This window comes from Caretta caretta, chromosome 2, assembly GCF_965140235.1.
Source record: "Caretta caretta isolate rCarCar2 chromosome 2, rCarCar1.hap1, whole genome shotgun sequence".
Lineage (NCBI taxonomy): Eukaryota > Metazoa > Chordata > Testudines > Cheloniidae > Caretta > Caretta caretta.
Window position 1 is genome coordinate 97,829,169 of NC_134207.1, and position 23,706 is coordinate 97,852,874.

General features: G+C 39.8%; 1 protein-coding gene across 8 annotated transcripts in view; it reads right to left on the minus strand.

Moving 5' to 3' along the window:
* Positions 1-238: 238 nt before the first annotated feature.
* The window catches only part of RTTN (rotatin), a 151,048-nt gene continuing 127,580 nt past the window's right edge, over positions 239-23,706 (minus strand). For all 8 annotated transcript variants that reach the window (XM_075125328.1, XM_048840134.2, XM_048840136.2 and 5 more), the window contains 5 exons: positions 19,633-19,835; positions 10,225-10,492; positions 4,652-4,755; positions 3,704-3,773; positions 239-703 (listed from right to left, as the gene is read on the minus strand). In XM_075125328.1, coding sequence (XP_074981429.1) covers positions 621-703; positions 3,704-3,773; positions 4,652-4,755; positions 10,225-10,492; positions 19,633-19,835 — 728 coding nt within the window. In that variant the 3' untranslated portion in view covers positions 239-620. The remainder of the gene's footprint in view (positions 704-3,703; positions 3,774-4,651; positions 4,756-10,224; positions 10,493-19,632; positions 19,836-23,706) is intronic.

Here is a 23,706-nt window from a genome sequence, read left to right on the forward strand (position 1 = left end):
AAACTTTCCCATGACTGTGCATGTGGCGCACACACACCTAACTGGAATCGATTTGAGCAAGCACTTAAAGAAGAATTAAGATTTACTCTTGCTATTCGACACCTAGCCATTACGATATACCAGGTTATCTCAGCATAGCAGATGTAAAAATTCACATATCCCTTTTTTAAGTGAGAAGTTTTATTTCTTCCTTTTTCATGTTTTAAACTCATCTATAAATTATGATCCACAACCAAGATTTATTTTAATAAAAAAAACTTTATTTAGATGGGCTCAAACCAACCACTAATATTTTCCAGTAATAGTTTCAACACATAATTTAATAAAATTATTAATTTCCCATACCATTTCCTTCCCCCCTCCCATGTTCTCATTCTCCTTTTGCATTTCCCAGATGCAGTATCACCACAATTTCCCATTGGGAATACAGTATATGCAGTCTCAACCATATTCTATGTTATTTCTTTGGCGTTAGGTGATCATTTTTCCCAAAGACGTAGTAAATTTTTTCTGTGACACGATGCCTCCACAAATCTCAGCATTAGAGGTCTTTCCTTTAAATTCCAGTCTTCCATGGAGTAAGCAATCCACCTTCAATAATGAGAACTCACCAACAGTCATTATCTATTGAGAAGTCTCACTAGATTCTCTAGACATTTTAAGTGATAGGCTTTTAGCTGGTTTCCTTCTGGCTGTGAAAGAGCTAAAAAGGAAAAAAAAAAAAAAAAAACCCAAGACTTCAGAGCTTTTCTGTTACCTTTCAATATTTCACGTACTAGGACTTCAAAGGTTACATCAAACCCACAGATTCAAGATACTCTTGCTAATGCACACATTTTATAATCTGCACAACAAATTGGTAGTCGCGTTCCCCTCAAATATTTTACAGTAATATCCTGTACTGGCATTTCATACTGCTGTCTTTGTTTCTACACAAAAGACATTACAAAACATTTACTAATACAATACCCTTGGAAATTTCCAATCAACTGGGACAAGGAAGGCAAACGAGCCTTTCTTCAGGCTCCAACCAGTGTATCCTTGGCAGTTGCCTCAGCATGAATGAGACTGTGCTTCTACTACAACTTCTCCAGAGCACAGAGTAGAGTGGGGAAGGACAAGGCTAAAACAAGGCTAGTAATGCTCTTCAGAAGTCGAGCCACGTACACTCTGAAAGGATTTCTATGGTGCCCCAACCAGTACATTCCCACTCGCTCCCCTAGTTGGAAGCCTGGTCAGCCTTGTAAAATCATGAAAGCTTCCCAGGCCAGCCTAGTAGATATATTTTCCTGAGGTAAGTTTTCCTGGCAACTGTGTATAATTGCAAAGGGTTATAATTAAAATTTAACTAATCTGTGAAAATAAGTAGTACAATCTAGGGCTAATAGGTGCTATGGTAATAAAAATAATCAACTTTATAATGCACCATCCTTGTATTAGTTACCTGCTAATGTGAAAAATTCAGTAATTCAAGGAGTTATTAGAATAATGAGGTATTATAATATCTCTAGCAACATATGCTGTTTTTATATAGCTCTATGGACGTACAATGTATAATGATTTTGCCAGGCAAACAAGACTTTCCAATCACAAGTACTTTAAACCTATTGAACCAATAGGCTGGAACAGTACAAACAGAATACACCACACAAATGAGTGGAAAGAAAACCACTGTACATTATATAGAACTTAAAATGTATTTTCTAACAGAGGACGGTCATCAGATATGCTGGCAAAAATCCATCTAATCAGGGCTAGTCTACTCCAAAATAAAACAAAAAATAGTCTAAATTTAGGAGCCATTTGCTGGCCACTCTGTCTTGTAAACAAATATGGCAATTTAGCCCCAATTGTACTGAGGAGCATGTACAGACTGACTGAACTCACTAGGAGTGCTCAGGTGCTTAAAGATAAGCATGCACATAAGTCTTTGCAGGAGCAGGGCCCCAATGAGACTGAGCAGAACAAACAAGCCCACATATTAGCTACTGTAGCTACAACCCCACTCTACAGTCCTGCTTAGAGAAATGTCCAATTAGACATGCTTTTGATCTTTTTTGGACAGCTTGCAAGAACAGTTATCTATTATGTAAAAGTTGTCCAAATTATAGCTAACTGCAACGTCTTAGAACAGTCAACATGCTTTTAAAAAGCCATCCAAAGTCAAAGTAAAAACCAGCCAATTTACAGAGCAGTACTGTCAGGATAGAACAGTATTCTGGTCTTCCCTGTGCAGCAGAATTCAGCAAGGTTAAGTGAGGTCAGTTCTAACTGGGCAGTGGTTGTCATCACCAAAATACAAGGTTTTAGCACAGAGAAAGTCTGGCTACAAAATCGTTTTGCTGCCATCACAATCAAATGTATCTCACAGACTAATCCTTAGCAATTACCACCTCACAAATCTTATTTACAATTTGGCACCAGAAGCTTTTTTTATTATTATTTTGGAAAAAGATGCCGAACAGCAAAGTACATAGATTCATAGATTCATAGATATTTAGGCCAGAAGGGACCATTATGATCATCTAGTCTGACCTCCTGCACAATGCAGGCCACAGAATTTCACCCACCACTCCTAAAAAAGACCTCACATCTATATCTGTGCTATTGAAGTCCCCAAATTGTAGTTTGAAGACCTCAAGGAGCAGAGAATCCTCCAGCAAGTGACCCGTGCCCCATGCTACAGAGGAAGGCGAAAAACCTCCAGGGCCTTCCAATCTGCCCTGGAGGAAAATTCCTTCCCGACCCCAAATATGGCGATCAGCTAAACCCTGAGCATATGGGCAAGATTCATCAGCCAGATACTACAGAAAATTCCTTCCCGGGTAACTTGGATCTTACCCCATCTAAAAACCCATCACAGGCCATTGGGCCTATTTACCATGAATATTTAATTACCAAAACCATGTTATCCCATCATACCATCTCCTCCATAAACTTATCGAGTTTAATCTTAAAGCAAGATAGATCTTTTGTCCCCACTACTTCCCTCGGAAGGCTATTCCAAAACTTCACTCCTCTGATGGTTAGAAACCTTCGTCTAATTTCTAATCTAAATTTCCTAGTGGCCAGTTTATATCCATTTGTTCTTGTGTCCACATTGGTACTGAGTTTAAATAATTCCTCTCCCTCTCTGGTATTTATCCCTCTGATATATTTATAGAGAGCAATCATATCTCCCCTCAACCTTCTTTTAGTTAGGCTAAACAAGCCAAGCTCCCTGAGTCTCCTTTCATAAGACAAGTTTTCCATTCCTCGGATCATCCTAGTAGCCCTTCTCTGTACCTGTTCCAGTTTGAATTCATCCTTCTTAAACATGGGAGACCAGAACTGCACACAGTATTCCAGGTGAGGTCTCACCAGTGCCTTATATAATGGTACTAAAACCTCCTTATCCCTACTGGAAATACCTCTCCTGATGCATCCCAAGATGACATTAGCTTTTTTCACAGCCATATCACATTGGCAGCTCATAGTCATCCTATGATCAACCAATACTCCAAGGTCCTTTTCCTCCTCACATGGTGAATTTAAAAGGATCAACAGAACCCAAAATTTTAGAAAAAACTTACAGCACAACAAAATGCTTCCTTTTTGTTGTACTGCAGAGCAATATAGTGTATTAATGATTTCTTTTCACAGAAAAATTACAGAATTGGCGGTTACTCCTTTGAGATGGAAACTAAATTCTCCAATAACTTACTTTTCTTCACTAAAGAATAAGCTTCATCTACTCTTCTCTTTATTGATGGATTCTTCAAAGTCACTTTTGCCTGTAGCACAAAGAAGAATAATCCAATAACTACATTTATTTATATATCCAATATACATTTATTACATTTATTACCACATGCTGATGCTTTTAAAATCAGGCTGTCTTCAAACCACAGCTATTTTTTGGCAGCAAGCCAACAGAATATAGCATTCAAGAATTTAACAGTGCAGCAAGTGATTATACCATCTTGTACACGGCATTTGTGAAAAATAAACAGGAGAGCAATGAATTGCAGCAATGATGGAACCCATTTCCCAAGCCATGGCTTGGTGTATCAGCAAGTACTGCTTGGAATATTAAATTGGCAAACACAAGTGACATTCTTGCAAACTTCATGGTAAAAAGCACAATACAAAAAGGCATATATTGTGCGACTTCTAAAGCAATAAAAATGTCATATTGTAATCAGCATATATCAGAAGCTACATGATAACTTACAAGAACACGGTCATGTTACTTAGGTTCATGTGAAAAATAAGTTGACTCTCCTTTGTATATCTCCTCTTAAAGGAAAACTAGTGACTTAGTTTTAATTACAAATAATTTTAAAGGAAGTGAATCTTCCAGTGAGTAGGTTTTTGATTTATTTATTAAGGCCCCAATCCTGCAACTTGTTCTTTGGAAGTGGATCCCTGCATCTGCTTCATTCATTCCAATGGGATCTGCCAAGGCATGGGTGTCTGCCCAGGCTTAACAAGTTGCAGAATCGAGGCCTAATTTTATAACTGGACATAAAGGATACATTTTACAAGACATCTAACTTGTAGTAGATCAACATTATAGCAAAAATGTTATAAGGATATAACTGTTATTACTGCAGGTTAAGTGCTTTGATTTTTTTTTTTTTTTAAATTGGAAGCCTTTTCAAATACTAACCTTCTGATAATTGTGAAGCAAAGACCAAAGTGCAGCTGCTCCTATTCTCTGAGCAGTGAGGCTGTCACTTTCTAAACAGGCAGACAGCACTGCAATAGCTTTATCTAATGAAGAAAACAAAGGCATACACAAAGACTAGCAAAACACATTATGACAGATTTCCACCTATGAAATGTTCTTATTCTGGCAATTTGTCTCTATTTCTAGGATAAATATTGCTATGGCACAACAAGTGCAAAGTTCATATAATCAGATAGTTTAATATGAATAAGTACCTAGCATACCTGTAAGCACTATAAAATAATGTTAATAAATATAAGCAGCAAAATATAGTCTATACTAAAAATTAAGATTAAGCCATAAAAGAATGGACATTTTAAATTATAGCCACTACAATGTGCATAGCTGACTGTTGCACATAAATATTGAACCACATAAGAGATACTACATATTAAGCTGTTTTAAGAACACCTGATAGGCATATATACAATATTATATATACAGTACCAGTATCATTACCAGTACAATGGGGTAGAATTAAGACAGTCTGCCAATTTTTACAGTGGTTGCCACCTGCTTGATATCACTACTGTCACATTTTTTGCCTTATCCTTCTCAGATTCTCTCATCTCCAAAGTTTACCTCTGGGCTTTCAGTAGAATGAAAGTCATCTGGTCTATCTGTTCAGCACATCTGACTGCTCACTCCACAATACAAATGCATTGGGTAGACTATGGAGTTGAGTAATGATTATTTATCAAAGACACTCAACAATGATCTGGAAAAATTTGAGAACAGCTTCAGTTGGAAGCTACTGGGAATTTCATTACAGAAGAGTGGAGCATCCTTTCTAAGTAGTCCTGGCCTCTACAAACTATCAAAGAGAACTCTATTTCCCTGCAGTAAGCATTTATGCTATATTCATCCCTATAGTATAGGAGTGGATCAGTATATCTGGAGAAAAGTGGCATGACTTGACATAAGAGGCACAGATTTCTGAGGGGTATAGGGAATATGCACAGTCTAAGTTTTGTCCAACTGAAAGACAGCACTTATAACTAACTCATAAGATTCTTTTTTTAAATTGTATTTCTAAGCCAGATTATGTAAAAGCTAAGTGTTTGATGCACAGGACTCCTCCTCACTTCCTTTTAAAAAAGGCATGGTCTCCCATTCAAGTGCCTAGTCAAAACCTTCCCATTCAAGTTATATTATTGTAATTTCAAAATAGCAAGATCTCAGAATAAAGGGAATGTACTTACTTTATAGGAACTGAAATTCTTTCAGATGCATGGTCTCTGTGGGCATTCACTATGGATGCACATGCACTCTGTGCAATTGGGACCAGAAGTTATTGAAAAGCAGTGTCTGTTGTTCCACACGTTCACCATTCAACTCCTCATGCTTTCAAATGAGGGCATGAGGGGTGGCACAGACCGTCACACTCTCTCCAGTTCCTACTCTACCATGAATCACCTGAGCTGAGCAGAGGGGAAGGAGGATGGGTCATGAATACCTACAAGGACCACTCATCATGAAGAACTCCAGTTACTATAAGGTAACTGTCTCAGCTGGTGCCTATGGGTGACTCCCAAGCAGTGCTTATTGACAAGGTAGGTGCAAGGAAGTGTTCTGCACAATACTTTTCAGGCTTGCAGAACCAAAGGAAGCCAAGGCTTGAATCAGAGCATACAGTCTAATAAGTGTGTGAATGGAGCCCCGAGTTGCCACCCTACAGTTCTCCTGGAGAGGCTTGAGCTCTGGTAGAATGAGACTTGACTGAGGAGGAAGGGCTTCTGCAAGCTGATAGCAGAGGACGATGCCACTGGAAATCCACCTTGAGGTCCTTTGGGAAGATATTGCCTCTCCATTCATTGCTCAATAATGCAGATGAATAAACTCAGAGATCTTCTCAAGATCTGCCTAGACAGAACACCAGAGCTGTGTGTACATCTAGGGAATGGAGTTTTCAGTCTTCCCTAGTGTTGAGAAGTTTCAGGTAAAATAGAGGTAGCTGAATCATCTTCTTCAAGTGAAAGTCAAAAGGATCTTTGGGGATAAACTTGGGATGCAATCTGAGGATACTTTCTCTTTATGAGAGATCATATAAGATGGGTCTGCCGTAAAGGCTCTGAGCGCTCACATCCTCCTGGCTGTGGTGATGGCTGTCAGGAAGACCCTCTTCATTGGTAAGTGTAAGAGGGAGCAGGAGGCCAAAGATTCAAATGATGGGTTAATAAATACCGATAGCACAAGGTTTAGATCTCAAGCAGGAGTAGGTCTTGATACCGACAGGGACGTTCTGACAATGCCTTTTAAGTACCTTACAGTTGTGAGCTGGGTGAAAATTGAGCAGCTCTCTATCAGACGATGAAAGGCATTAATAACTGCTAAAGGTACCCTCAATGAGCTGATGGACAGGCCCGATGACTATGGGGAGAAGATAATCCAGGATAAGGGGAGGATACTCTCTCTGTGCAGTAACTGGAATTCTTCAAGATGTGTGTTGAGATGTGTGGGTGCTTCACTTCAGGTGCACATGCACCCCATGTGCCTTTGATCAGATATTTTTGATTTCAGTGCCTGTTTGACCTGTGCATGGGCTCCAGACAGCATCGTGTCCCGTAACAAGGATATAGAGAACTATGTGGGTAAACCGCCCTCAACTCCTTCTCTACCACAAAGTCCCGCAAGACAAAACTCTGAAGCAAAGGGGAAGGAGGGTGGATAGTGGAGCATCCTAGTGATAGGAGGACACATCTCAAGGAACTCCAGTTACTGCACAAGGTGAATAACCTCTCCTTCTCAGAGTATTGTCCCTAAGTGTGCTCCACTTCAGGCTACTACTGGGAACCATCCCCTGAAGGGGGGGGGGATTCAGAGCTGGATCTAATACTGCTATTCCAACGGCAGCACCTGACATAGAGGAGCATACCAGGGGAAAAAGAGTTTGAGAAAAGTGTGCACTGATGCCCAGGTTGCCGCACTGCAAATTACATCAATTGTTTCATTTTTTAATATTGCCATGGAGGTAGTTTGGGATCTTGTAGAATGAGCTATTATTCACCAAGGGGGGCTGGATATTAGCAGCCTTGTAACAAGCAAGAATACAACTGAAAACCCACTTTGAAAGTCTTTGGATGGAGATTGTGGATCATTTAGATCTGTCCGTAACTGAGATAAAAAGTCCAGAAGACTTTATAAATGGTTTGGTTCTGTCCAAATGAAAGGCTAAAATCCTTCTAATGTCCCAGGTATGGAGGGCAGTTTTCTCTCTAATCTCCTGTAGCTTTGGGGGTGGGTGGGGAGGAAACACAGGAAGGTGGATAACTTGGTTAATGTGAAAACTGGAGGATATTCTAGGTATGAACTTGGGATGTGGGTGTAACGATTCCTTACGCTTGAAGAAAACAGTAAAGCATGGTAGTGGTGGTGAGGGATCAGCCATTAATGCTCTCAGTCCCCCAACTCCGTGAACAGAAGTAATGGCCCCTAAGAATGCCATTTTCATAGATAAGTGCACCAGAGAACACTTAGCTAGCAGTTCAAAAGAAGGTTTAATAAGACTATTAAAGACCAAGCTCAAATCCCATACAGGAATAGGTTCTCTGATTTGTGGAATAAGGGTAACCAACCCTTTGATGAATCCTACTATTATGGGTTGAAAAAGACTGAGAATTCCTGCTAGGGGAATGAAAGGCTGTAATAGCCACCAAATGAACTCTGACAGAACTCATGGAAAGACCCGATTTCTTTAACTCCAACACAATCAGGAACAGTGGAGTGGGAAGAATAAACTGGTGAACATTGTTGCTTGGTACACCAATGATGAAATTTCTTCCATTTTTGAAGGCAAGTATTTCTAGAAGAGACCTTTCTTCTATTAAATAGGACCTGTTGTACCTCTGTCGAACATGGAACCTCCCTGAGAACCATTGAGGAGCCAAGCTCTGAGTTGGATGATGGTCACGTCAGGACAGAGTGTCGGACCAGAATCCCAAGACAGCAGATGAGCAAGGCCGAACTGGAAATGAGACGAATCAGGTAAGAGTATTAGACCTGCCTCAGCCAAGATGGTTTAACCAGAATGACGATGATTTGTTTGATCTTGTTCAGTACTCTCAGAGGATACACCAGGTCCAAAATAGCTTCATTCATGGAGGGTGCCACTTGGGAGGTAGCAGTCAACACGAGAACGTCCAAGAGCTTTGTGTGTAAATTCCTGGTACTGCCTTTCGTCATCTGGAGAACAGCGGGAGACCAGCATCACTGTCTCACCCAGAGAATATGAAGAAGCTGTTGGTGGATCCAGTGATATGCGCTTCTCTGGCTATAACTGTTGCTCTGGATGCTCTAGAGGGGTCTGAGATGCTGGCAGACCAGGTGCCAACCTAAGTTCCCTCTAAGTTGTTAGGCTGCGCAGCTGCCTATTAAGCCCTACACAGGGGCTCAGAGTTGCGGCAGGAAGAGGTGCTCCTCCCCCAGCATGGACCTGCAGTGGCAGGGAGAGGCCTGCATTCCTTGTGAGCTCCGGTATACCCATTCCAGGGCATGGAGTCACACCTGGACCCAAAGGAAAAGGAAGAAGCAGCTCTCTTCTTCCAGGACTGCTGAGCTGATTTTGTCTGACTTCTTATGAGGGTATATCTCCTTACCCTCTTTGTGATTCTGATTCATGTAGTCTCAGGACCTGCTAAGGGTTGTGCTGGTGCCAGGCCGGAGGCACCAGACGGTGAGGCAGAAAGCAGTAGGGTCCCAGATCCAGTCAAGGTCTCATGGAGAGCTCCATCAGGTGCTGTCAAAGTCTAAACTCCCAAGACTGCCTAGTGCAAGAGGAGAAGGAATAGCAGATCTCACACTTTGATGGGGTGTGTGATTCCTCCAGCCAGTACAGGCAGCTCTTGTGGGGGTTGCTTACTGGGAAGACCAGTGGTGAGACAAAGCAAGGACCGTGGGCATTAGCGTCCCAAGCACTGGAGGAATAACTGTGGTTGGGGCGGAGGGGAACAAATTCCCTTGCTTCCTGCTAAAACTACTAACAAATTAAATGCTAAAACTTTTAAAATAATTAAACTATTTACAGTATTCACAGGTTAGAACTTAGAGCAAACTAAAGACTATAGACTTTAGGTTTCTGTCTCAGACCAGGAGCGGTAGAAAAAGAAATGGAGAGAGAGGCAGGTCGACCTGTGCCAGCCCCTATGCCCTCAAGTGAAAGCACAAGGTGAAGGGCACAGGCATAAACCACTGGACGTGGCTATTGAAGGATTTCTGGTCCCGAGGTGCATGGAGCACATGTGCACCCAGGCCAGATACCCCTTGGGACCAGCACTCTAAGAACAAATACAAATAATTTTAGCTGTCTGGTATGTTTCCTATAGTCTTCTTGAACATATTTCTTCCAGTTTTTGCGGTCTATAATTTCCCAAATTTTTGTTAGAAGACTGAGCATTCACAGAATAAAAAATGCTTTTGTAAACAATATATTGGATTTTCTGTCAGCACCCCAAATTACAATAAAATATAGTAGTGCAAAATCTAGATGAGAGTTTAGATATCATTGGGATATATACCATTCGCAAGTATCTTGGGCTTGTTAGTTGGACTAAAGCAGATGTTGTGCAGAATAAGAAGGACTATATGGTGACTACTCTTGTGTTTGTATTTGCTCATCTCCACCAGCTGGTCTAAACCACCATTTAGCTTCATAATCATCTGCTGTCCATCCTCTCCAAAGGATATATTCAGTAGCAGCTTTAGCCAGTGGCTAGCCAGTGTACTAGGGCCTTTATTTCCTCCTTTTGGCAATGACAGAGACAAAAAGTTCTGTAAGAAGTTACTCTGTCAGAAAAGAGAAAATGCACAGCGTTATTTCATTGCTAAGTAATATTCCTTTCACACACACCCTCCATGTAACTAGTGTACTGGTCTACCTGTCCCATGTTCCCATTGTTAGTCTCCTATGCCCATATTATTCAAAACATGTTTTCAGCAATATTTCGCAATAGCAAAAAAAAAAAAAAGTGTTTCAAAAGTAAGTGCTTCTTGTAGTGTCAATGACCACTGGCGTTTTTCTTGGTGATCCGTCAAATTAAACAGTTTTAATAGTTACACTGTCCCATTCTCAGTTCGTTGACTCACATGACCCTCTCAATCTGTAGACACATGAAAAAAATCAAAACAGTATGTACATTTTACTTACATTTCAGGAAAGCTGTTAGATTGGCATTTAAGAAAATAAAGTGTGGTGAAAAAGCAAGAACTTCTTGGCCATTACAGGAAAGTGCATCATCTACTCCAATGTTCTAGAAACAAAGGGTAACAAAGAGTTTGCCCACTCCTCCCACTGCCAGTAACCATCCTTTGTTGACCTTCTTTTCTGTGCAGCTGCCATGAAACCTCCATCCTCCTAAACACAGCTTCCGTGGTGCTGAAGATGCCCCAGAGAGTCTTTGATTTGCTTGACCTGGCATTGGTCATGGTATCAAAAAACCCTACTTCCACTTTAAGGCGCTCTAGGGCAGATGGAAGCCTACTCTATCATTGCATGGGAGAGAGGGTCTGGCTTGTTGGTCTCCACCCTAAAGAAGGTCTGTAACTAAGTGTGTCAATCCTTTCACATCTGAAGTTCTCTCACAAGGAAATGTAGTTCAATCCCAGTAAGACCTGCACGATCTGTGACATAAGCACTCAGCTGGTGGGGAGGAGGGAGAAATCACTCAACTAGTAAACCCTTGTAGCCAAACCAAAGGGTAAGCTATGGAGAGGAGACCACAGTCAAATCTTTTCACTAGACAGACAGATGCTCTAACAGTAAAAGAAAACAAATAAAATGAAAGGATTGAGAGAGATCTTCCAACAGGAAAACCTTCCCAAAAAAAGGGAAGTACTGTAACTACTGATACATAAGTAGTTTCAATATAATTCATGTCTAAATATACTGAGCTGAATACACGATTATGCTAATTATTTTATTTTCAAACACATAATTAGCTTCAAGTGCAGTAATGTACATTGACAGCACATGGAGAAAAGAGAGATGAAGAAGACAGCATTTTAATCAAAAAGGAGCACCAGTAATAATATAATCTTAATTTGGAAAGGACTCTACAAAGACATTAAATAAAATACAACCAGGTAATACCAAACATGTTTTATTACCAGCTTTTGGAGCATCAATGCCAAAGACTATTTATATTTCAGTACCACCAGAAGCTCCAGTCAGCATTGGGGCCTCACTGAGCTAGTCTCTGTACATAGTAACACAAGGTCCTTGTCCCAAAGAGTTTATAATCTAATAAAATGAAAGCTAGCAAAATAAAGCAAAATTCAAAAGAATGAAATGAGAACTTTTCAGCATACACCTGAAATAAGGGAAAAGAAAAAAAACCCTTAAACCTAACTAAACGAGAATTCCGACAGTGTAGAAGTATTTGATTTAGGTGCTATCCTCTCTAAAAGTGTATTTTTGTTTTTCATTATCACTGTGTCTGGAAGACAGATAAATCAAATGACAGTACCAAAACTTTATCTTCTTATTTACTCATGAAGAGCTTCTTCTAATATATACTGACTGCTATAAAATCTTACCTCACTCACCTTGTCTGTCTCATGTCCTGGGACCACAGTTACAATAAGAATGGAAGACTTTTAATTTTGCTGTTTAAAATGGAAACTCCATAACAGGAAGAAGAAAGTCAAACTTAACAGTGACATCTACTTCCTGAGCAAATGCAAGAAATAAAACATCATCCCCAGAGGGATCACCATCTATAACCCTCTGACCACCACATACAACTCCAAATATGTTGAAGAGCTAGCTAGAAGGTCTGCAGAAAAACTGAGGAACCACCTCCAGCACCTCACACATTCCAGAAGGTACCACCTCAAACAAGAAATTACCACATGATCCAACACAATGGAAGAAAATATATAGGAATAACAGAGCAGGTGACACCTGTGGAGGAGAGGCGCTATATGTGAAAGAAAGCACAGAGTTAAATATAGTAAAAATCTCAAATGAATCAAACAGTACCATAGAATCTTTATGGACAGAAATTTCATAGTTGAAAAATAAGAGTTAAGCAGTAGGAGTACAATACCGACCACCACCTGACCAGCATGGTGATGGTGATTTGTGAAATGCTCAGGGAGACTAGAGAGCCTACAAAAACAGAAAATCCAATAATAATGGGGGATTTCAACTACCCCTATATTGACTAGGAATATACCTCCTCAGAATGGGATGCAGAGATAAAATTTCTAGACACCATTAATGTCTGCATCTTGGAGCAACTAGTCCTGGAACTCACAAGAGGCAGGGGAATTTTTGATTTAGTCCTAAGTGGTGCACAGGTTCTGGTCGAACAGGTGAATATAACTGAACCTCTCAGTAATAGCGACTATGATGCAATTAAATGTAGCATTCTTGTAGAGGGGAAAATACCAAAGAAATCCAGCACAGCAGCATTTAACTTCAAAAAGGGGAACTACAAAAAAAAAAAAAAAAAGGGAGGAAGCTAGTTAAACAGAAATTAAAAGGAACAGTCACAAGAGTGAAATGCCTGCAAGCAGCAGGGAAACTTTTTAAAACCACCATAAGAGAGGTTCGAACTATATGTATACTCCAAATAAAATAAAAAATACAGTAAAAGGACAATAAAAATGTCACTATGGCTAAACAACAGAGCAAAAGAGGTGGTTAGAGATACAAAGACATCCTAAAAAACTGGAAGTCAAATCCTATTGAAGAAAACAGAAAGGAGCATAAACTCTGGCAAGTCAAGTATAATAAGGCAGGCCAAAAAAGAATTTGAAGAGCAACTAGCAAAAGACAAAAACGAACAGCAAAATGAAGTACATCAGAAACAGGAATCCTACCCAACAGTCAGAGCGGCCACTGGCCCACTGAGGTGCTAAATGAGCACTCAAGGAAGACAAGGCCTTTATGGAGAAGCTAAATGAATTTTTTGCATCAGTCTTTACGGCAGAGGATGTGAGGGAGATTCCCACACCAGAGCCATTCTTTTTAGGTGACAAATCTGATGAACTGTTCCAGACCGAGGTGTCAACAGAGGTAGTTTTGGAACAAACTGATAAATTGAACAGTAATAAGTCACCAGGACTAGATGGTATTCATTCAAGAGTTCTAACGGAACTCAGATATGAAGTTGCAGAACTACTAACTATGGTATTTAGCCTCTGTATCAGATGACTGGCAGATAGCCAACATGGTGCCAATTTATAAAATGGGCTCCAGAGGTGATTCCTGGAAATTACAGGCTGGCAAGCCTAATTGCAGTATCAGGCAAATTGGCTGAAACTATAGTAAAGAACAGAATTATCAGACACACAGATCAACATATGTTGGTGAAAAGTCAACATGGCTTTGGTAAAGGGAAATCATGCCTCACCAATCTATTAGAATTATTTGAAGGTGCCAGCAAACATGAGGACAAAGGTTATCCAACATATTTGGACTTTCAGAAAGCCTTGGACAAGGTCCTTCACCAAAGACTCTTAACAAAGTAAGGAGTCATGGGATAAGAAGGGAAGTAACTGGTTAAAAGACAGGAAACAAAGGACAGGAATAAATTATCAGTTTTCAGAATGGATAGAGGAAAACAATGCACGTAAATGATCTGGAAAAAAGAAATGAACATTGAAGTCATAGAATCATGGAAGATACCTCAGGAGGTCATCTAGACCAACCCCCTGCTCAAAGCAGGACCAACCCCAAATAAATCATCTCAGCAAGGATCCTGTCAAACCGGGCCTTAAAAACCACTAAGGATGGAGATTCCAACACCTCCCTAGGTAACCCATTCCAGTGCTTCACGACCCTCCCAGTGAAATAGTTTTTCCTAAGTGGCAAAGTTTGCAGATGGTACAAAATTACTCAATATATTAAGTCCAAACTTAACTGCAAAAAGTTATAAAGGGATCTGACAAAACTGGGTGCCTGGCTAATAAAATGGCAGATGAAATTCAAAGTCATGTACACCAGAAAACAATTCCAGCTCTAAATTTAGTTGTTATCATTCAAAAAAACCCCACAAAATTAGTTGTTACCATTCAAAAAAGAAATCTTGGAGTCTTTGTGAATAGTTCTCTGAAAACATCTACTCAATGTATAGCAGCAGTTAAAAAAGCTAACAAAATGCTAGGAACCAGTAGGAAAGGGATAAATAAGAAGATAGAAAAAAAATATAATGCTACTATATAAATCCATGGCTCACCAGCACCTTGAATTCTGCAAGTATTTCTGGTCACCTCATCTCAAAAAAAAAAAAAAAAATAGAATTGCAAAAAGTACAGAGAAGGGACAACAAAAATGATTAAGGGTATGAACAAATTCCACATGAGAGATTAAAAAGACAGGGACTTCTCAGAAAAAGAGACCTCTGAGGGAGGATATGATAGAGGTCTATAAAATCATGAATGCTGTAGAGAAGGTTAATAAGGAAGTGTTATTTACTCCTTCACATCACACAAGAACCTGGGGTCACCCAATGAAATTAATAAGCAGCGGGTTTAAAACAAAAACATAAGGAAGTACTTCTCCACATAATGCAGTCAACTCATCGTCAGGTGATGTAGTGGAGGCCAAAAGTATAACTGGATTTAAAAAAGAATTAAGTACATTCATGGAAAATAGGTCAATCAGTGGCTCTGGGTGTCCCTAAATGAGGTCCCCAATCCATGGTGCGCACCACCGCAGGGGGCACCAAGGAATGCTGAGGGGGGGGGGCACAGCTGGGGCTCCGCTCACTTGGACTCCTGGCCCTGCGTCCAGGGCTCCGTGCCCACCCCTAGCTATGGTCCCAGCCTCGGCCCCCGTACCCTTGTATGCATCCCTACCTCACGGAGCCACAGCCCCACGCCCGGCACTAGGAGTTGCAGGGGGGGCGTGAAGTAAAAAGTTTGGGGACCCCTACACTAAACCTTTGACTGCGAGAATCTGGGACTGGATGACAGGGGATGGATGACTTGATAAATTGACCTGTTCTGTTTACTCTGTTTGAAGCATTTTGCACCAACCACTGTTGGAAGATAGGATACTGGTGTGACGCACGCTATATGATTTTATAAAAATATGCTAATGAGTGTGAATATAATGTAACTGGAATATGTTTCATGCAAAAGGTGTCTTGTAAGGTATCATTACAAAGCTTGTAATCTACTGAGTGTGGTCATCCTATTTGTATAAATGTATCACTCTTGTATCTGAAACTAGAAATATAAAATATAACTCTGAGGGCCTATTGTAATTATGCAAAGTGTGGGCCATTAATGGTGATTTGGAATCTTGATGGCTCCCATTAACCAGGACAATTGTCTGCAGATGGTTCTGTTTCACTTGTAAGTCTTCCTGTACACATTGGTGCTGGCAAGTGGGTAATAAAGTCTTACAGTGACATGTGATCATGTCACCTGAACTGGAATCAATCTTTAACCTGGTGCTTTTCCATTGAGAAGGCGCGGGTGGGAACCCAGAGAGGGACAAAGGATTCATGCCTAATGCAAAAGTGGCTGGAACAGAACAAAGTGAGGCAGCCATCATGAGGAATCCCCTATCTACCACCTTAGCTGGAACAAGAGCTGTACCAGGGGAAAGGATTGTGTCCAGACTAGGAAGGTGTCCAGTCTGTGAAAGAAACTTATTGAAACATCTCTAAGGGTGAGATTTTATCTGAATTCAGTTTTACTGCTGTACTAGACTTAGACTTGTATGTTTTATTTTATTTTGCTTGGTAATTCACTTTGTTCTGTCTGTTACTACTTGGAATCACTCAAATCCTACTTTCTGTATTTAATAAAATCACTTTTTACTTATTAATTAACCCAGAGTATGTACTAATACTGGGGGGGGGGGGACACACATGACAAACAGCTGTGCATATCTGTCTGTCAGTGTTATAGAGAGCAAGCAATTTATGAGTTTACCCTGTATAAGCTTTATACAGGGTAAAATGGATTTATTTAGGGTTTGGACCTCATTGGGAGTTGGGCATCTGTTAAAGACAGGAACACTTCTGTAAGCTACTTTCAGTTAAGCCTACAGCTGTTAGGGGACGTGGTTCAGACCTGGGTCTGGGTTTGCAGCAGGTTAGCGGGTCTGGCTCAAACAGACAGGGTGCTGGAGTCCTAAGCTGGCAGGGAAAGCAGGGGCAGAAGTAGCCTTGGCACATCAGGTGGCAGCTCCCAGGGGATCAATGTGATCCAACCCATCACAACTGGGCTAGATGGACTTGGTCTGATCCAGTATGGTCATTCTTATATTCCTAAAAAAAATCATGAAACCTAACTGGAGATACTGTAGAAAACCTAAAACAATTATAACATCCCCTGCCCTCCCCCAAAAAACAAATGACAGCCATCCAACACACACACACACACAGCTGAACCAATTTCAGCAACTCCACAACCAACAGATTGACCTTTCTGGTACAAATCACGACACCAGGACACATAACACAGACACCAAATGACACCTCAACAACATCAACCTATCAGAACTCCCTCTAACATGAAATGAATTATCTTTACTCTCTAAGGGATTGAACTTCTGCCTCACCACAGAACCTGATACCATACTAACATGTGGAACTAGAAGAATTCTTTCAGCAACTCTGCCTCAAAGAATTCACTCACAACAACCATGTCCCCTCTCTCAGTTACAAGAAAAAAGTATCATGACTGGACACCTCCCCCAGTGGACAAAGCACACACTTGATCATTATTATATTGATTGCTTCAGGAAAAATAATCAACTGTGAATTCTTTAACAAAAATGACGTCCACCACAATCTCTCTACCACCAAGAGGACAGCTGTACAGTCTCTGAAATCCAAACACCAGACAGTGATCAAACCATCAGACAAAGGGTGTGCAGTTGCGATCACTATGTCAAAGAGGCCAACTGACAACTCTTGGACCTCACCTATGACAAAGAACTCAAAGAAGATCCCACACCACAGTTCACACAGTAATTTAAGGATATCATGAAATCCTTCCCTAAACAACTTGAAGATAAACTCTGCAACCTCCTCCCCTACAAAAATCACCCCAGGGATCTTCCACATGCTTCTCAAGATACACAAACAAGGGAATCCAGGCAGACCCTTCATATCTTGCCACAGTACTCTTACTGAATGAATAGCAGGAGTCCTAGAAACCACCCTCAAATCACTCATGAACACAAAGGGACAGTTTCCTCCAGGACACATCTGACTTCCTCCAGAAACTCTGCAACATCAACAACCTTCCTCAGAACACCATCCTTGACATAATGGATGTCACCTTCCTATACAATAACATCCCTCATCATAACTCTGCTGTACATTAAAACTCAGGAACTTAACAGAAGCTGGTTTTATGGCTCACCAACTGCAATTTGTACCACACACTGCTGCCTATACACCCTCCTTTGTCTTCAGACTGCAGAGGTGTTAAGTGCCCACTTCATTTTTAAGTGGTCTCCTACAACATGTGTGAACCCCTTATGCTTAACAATCTGTCCCACCTTGTATTTAGCTGTGACACTCTAGTTACAGTCTTCAGACCTGAGGAAGAGTTCTGTGATGCTACAAAGCTTGTCCCCTTCACCAACGGAAGTTGGTCCAATAAAAGATATTACCTCACCCACTTTGTGTCTCTCATAAAATCTTTTACACATCTCCCAGTTCCTTTTCAAAAATGAATTTAAATTTTAGTGCATTGAAAACGTCTTAAAAGTCTTAAAATTTTTCTAGTAAGTGTGTTAAAACACATGCCAAATTACTACTACTATGATTAATGTGTATGACGCTATTGTATGACTAGTAACATGATTTGTGTAGAATAATGCAATTGTAGAGGAACAACAGCTGAGCTTCCAACCCCTCCCATTTTCAGCAATAGAAGGCAACTCCCTGTGGGGATCTGAATAGTTAAACTCTGAGGTTCCCCCATCTCCACAATAATCCTTAATGGAACTTTGCTCAATGCAAAGAGTAGCACTGATGCTCTTTCGAAAGAGCCTGTCCAACTGTATGGACTAGTAGTATGCCACTCATATCTATTACTCTATTTATAGTAAGAGTCCCATCAGATACAAAGCAGATCCTAAACTGTGCTCCAGGGACTGAGCACTAGATGGGCATGTGGTGGTCTTCCTTATTTGCAGCTGCTTTTACAACACCCCAGACTCTTCACTGAAGAGCAGCGCAAAGCAAAAGAAACTGGAAACAGGGAAAAGTAGCTGCCTCTACTTAGAGGCTACTGCTATATAAGAGGGAGAAAGGAAACAGGTGCTACCAGCCACAAACAGGAGAAAACAGAGTACAGATGAGAGGGACACGTGCATAGGAAGAGAAGGGGACTAAGTGGAGATGAATGTGCAAGTGAGTGGGAGGGAAAGAAAAACTGAACAGAGAGGAGAGAAAGAAAAAAAGTATATTGTGCGATTAACAGTTTTCAAATAGTACAAAACACAATGCATCAAGGAGACATAAAACTACATAAATGTGTTTCTATTATAACTCTTCCTGCAGTTGCCTCTGGGATATTCTGCAGCTGTGAATGATGGGAATATGGTCTGGGGAAAGGCATAGAGAGTAGTCCATGAAACATAGTAAGATGTATCCCTATTTTGGAAAAGTTTGTGAACTCCTGAATTACACTGCTTATGAGAATAACCAAGTGTATATGCATGTCATGATCTTCAGATAGCCATCTTTTATCATTTCCTTCCCCTACCCTCTTAATTAGGTCATGTTGAGTGTAGGGCCTGATTCTGTAAATATTTAAACATGCCCCATTCACATCTTTGGGACTCCGCACATACACAAAGTAACTCATATCTGCAAATGTTTCCTGGATTGGGCCTTAGATTGTTTGCCTTCAAGAGCCAGGAACATGTCTTGTCTTGGTTGTGTGATGCACCTTGCAGCTCCTGAAGTGCTCAAAAAATACAGAAATAAATAATGTTGCCTCCTTACCTTTTGAATAACACCCTTGCAGTCATGAGAAATAGCAAGGTTGGAAAGAAGAGTAAAGACCATACGCTGAATTGCGCTGTTCTCAGTTAGTGTTTGGGAAGCTAACTTGATAATGCTGAGCATTAGTGAGTTGCTGGTTGCGCTTCTCTGTGCAGTCTGAAATGGAGACAGTCCACTGCTTGCCCAGCAAAGAGAACCACAGCCTTAAAGAATGAAACATTGTTATCATTAACATTTAAATGAGACTGCCTCACTATTACAAAATTAAGAAGTGACCAGGCTGGATGGGGGAAATCTATATAATCAGTATATACCATATCTGTAGAAAAACAGCATCATCTAGACTATAGAGCAAGTGGCTGGGAGTCAGGAGACCTGGGTTTTAATCCCAAATTCTGCTGCTAACCTGCTATGTGACTTTGGGCAAGACATTTCACCTCTTCCCCTCTGTCTGTCTTATCTATTTAGTTAGCAAGTTTTTCCAGGCAGAGCCTTGTCTTTCACTATGTGTTTATAAAGCTTCCAGCAAAAAGGAAATCTGATATTACTTGGGACTTCTAGATGTAATGGGGAAAAAGTCTTTTTTCCACTTTATATTAAACACCTAAAATATGAGATTCCATGTCAAAGAAATTAAATCTGCCTCAATCGCCTCTTCAGACAATATATGAAAATAAGGATTTTGATCCTAGTTTAGCAAAGGTGGACTTTATCAAATATTGAGGGAAAGCAGAGGTTCATCCATCAGTGATATTATTAACAGATAAAGGAAAATACAATTCCTAAAATTTGCTATATTCACAAAATCGAAGAAAAACGGTTTACTATAGATAGGATTATAAAAAGGAATAGGTGAATGATAACTATCCCAAGTTTTAGAATGAAGAACTTCTGCCTTTACTGAAGAAATGAAAAACTGTCATAGGGGAAAAAATGATCAGTATCTTGTGATACAAAGGAAAATTATTACATGTTACTTATCAGCGCTACTTTACATCAGTAAGGCTAAAAGAGGAAGGACAAGAGAAAAGATGGCTGTGTGATACAAGTGAATTTCATGTACAATTTGGAGGTATCACCCTAAAAAATAATTGGAAGCAAATGTGTGAACAAATTAAATACATTATACTGATTGTATTTACCAGACCACTGGTACAACTGCTGCTAATTCTGTTGGAAAAACAATATTTTAATTAAAGAATATTCTGATGAGCTGCATTTAGTAGTTCTATTGCAAATCACTGGAAGACACATTATCCTCCAGAAACATCTTGTTTTATAAAACTTGGTAAACAGCAGCAATAGGAAGCCTCATCTAAAAAAAAAAAATTATTCAACATTTGGAAAAAAATGTTTTAAAATATATGGTTACCTTTGGTTGAATTTGTGGGGAAAAGTAATTCTCCAGCAATCAAGTCAACAATTACATTTATGTTTATTCAATGACAAATAGCAACATTGGTCCTATTTAGTGAATTTCTTTTTTATTTTTAGTTATTTATAAACAACCTTAATAGAATGGCTGTTATTAAATAATTATCATATACTCAGTCAGAACTCAATGTCATTATTACACTTCCAACAGTGGTGTGAGGAAAACTCTTAAACCTCGAAAAAGAAAAGCAAGGTATAAATTTAACCTCAAAGTTAGCAATTTCTGGATTATAAAATATAATATAAATGCAATGTGTGAAATACAAGGTATTTTTCTGTATTAAACTGGCCTCTTTCTGCCACATAAGTAACCATTTTATTTTTCTGGAATACACGGATTGACTCTAATCCTGAAAGCTATTCTGCGTGGAGTTCCAACAAAGTCCACATACCCACCTGCATGGAACAATTTGCAGAAATAAGGCCTTCGAGCTGCAACTGTTAAACTAATCTCATGCTATAGCTGAGAGGAAAAATCAGGGCATTTTTTCAGTTTCTACATGTAAGGTAACATGCACAGTTACTGCTCACAGGAAAAATTAGTAGAACTGCCTTGAATGTTTAAAGTTATTCATGAAGTACTATTCTTTAGAAATAAAAACCTAATGTTCTAAAAGCCTTCATTTCATGCAAGCTGGACTGTCTGAGCCAGCATTACTCTATGCAGCTAAACATCAAGGTCAGATTCAATTTTCCTCCACATACCCCTCCCACAAAATATTTTTTGCATTACAAATACACCCACTCCCCCCTACCTTCAATGTATTTAACTTTCATATTGCAGTAGCAGCCAGCACACATACACAACCAAGTTGGACCCCCACAATACAAAAAAGGGGTAGTTCATCTCTAGCTGTTGCATATAGATGAGCATCACCAAACATTGCTTTACTCCTAGGACGCTAACGGAAGTGGTTTAATGAACTGATAAGGTGAGTGGGTTGGCTCAGCTTGCAGCTAGCCTGAATAGTAAGAAAACATGATTAAACTGAAACCACATCCCCTTATAGGCAAAGTAAAACAAAATAAAAAAATGGAAACTTCCTTCTAACCTAGATTCAAACAGTTTAAGGCCAGAAGGGAACATTAAATCATCTAGTCTGGCCTCCTACATATCACAGATCAGTAAATTTCACCCCGTTATCTCTGCACTGACACCAATAATGTGTTTGGTTAACACACAAACTTCCAGAAAGCATCCAGTCTTGATTTGAAGGTGTCAGGACCACTTCTTTTGATAGTTTGTTCTGTTAGTTAGTCACCATTACTGTTAAAAATGTATGCCTTATTTTTAAGAATTCTAGGAATTTGTCCTGTTCAGCTTCCACCATGGTTCTTGTTATGACCTTCTCTGCTAGGTTCTACACTATGATCAAGTCACCTCTGTCTTCTTTTTGATAAATTAAAACAGATTAAGCTCTTTAAGTCTCTTACAGTAAGGCATTTTCTCCAGCCCTCAAATAATTGTTGTGACTCTTTCAGCCTCAAGTGTTTCAACATCCTTTTAAAATGTGGATAATAAAAACACACACAGTATTCCAGTAGTTTCACCAATATAGGTAACTCCTGAAAGTTCACTGAAGTTTGTTAATAACTGCCTGTGTTTTTGGCTGATATAGGTCTTATGGTGCAAGTTGTAATGTATGGGCAGATCCATACTGAAATCAATGGAACTCCATGCAAATACAGCAGTCTGTCCACATGGTACAGGATCAGGGCCACATCATGGAGCTGTTCCAATATAAGTAAATATATTAAGTCCTTCACTACTACTAAAAAAAAAGACCCTTCAGATCATTCTTGCATGTATACGCTAAGTTATATTCTAAAATAAAAATAAAAACGAGCAAGTAATCCATAAATTTTTTACTATATAAACGTTCATTTTAACAAATGTTTTGCACAATTAGAAGTTCCTAAACTTGGTATGTCTTCTGTTTCTGACCATTCCCCTCCTCTGTAGGCTGAATACAACAGATAATTCAGCTGAACAGGTTTACTACTGGAAATACATTAAAGCATGGTCCACATGTTAATTTGCACCATTAAATCAAGGTGTATTTTTATATGGGTTTAAACAGGTGCACTGTTGTGTGTGGTGACACTCTAAACCTGGCTTACTTTGATTCAGTCTGCATTGATAAATTAGGCACAAGCTAATCTTATATAACCAACTTTAAACTGATATAAGAATGTCCACATGGGTGTTTGTACTGGCTTGAACCAATTTAAATTACACAGGTGCAACTCCTTTGTATAGACAACCCCAAGAGAAATTTCAGAAAATTTGTGATGGGCTATACAAATTGCATATTAGCTCATTAACCCTGTGTTGCCCAATGTGGATGCAGGTTGCCCCACCCCATCATACTTGGGAGAGAGGTCAAAAATGGATGGAAGATCTTAAAAGGGAGAAACCAAGCTCAGTTGAGGGCAGTGCAAAAAGGACAGCAGACTTTCGCTCCTTAACTATGGATAGAGGGCTGATGGAATGCAGAAGCTCCTTGGATGACCTCTGCCAAATGGCTCCTCCCTGAAAGAAGGGTAGGCTTGAAGCTGACTCACTTTTGAGAGGGTTTCATTACTCTCTATTTACTTGGGAACCTGGGAACTGCACAGTGAGTTAATATGGAGAAGACA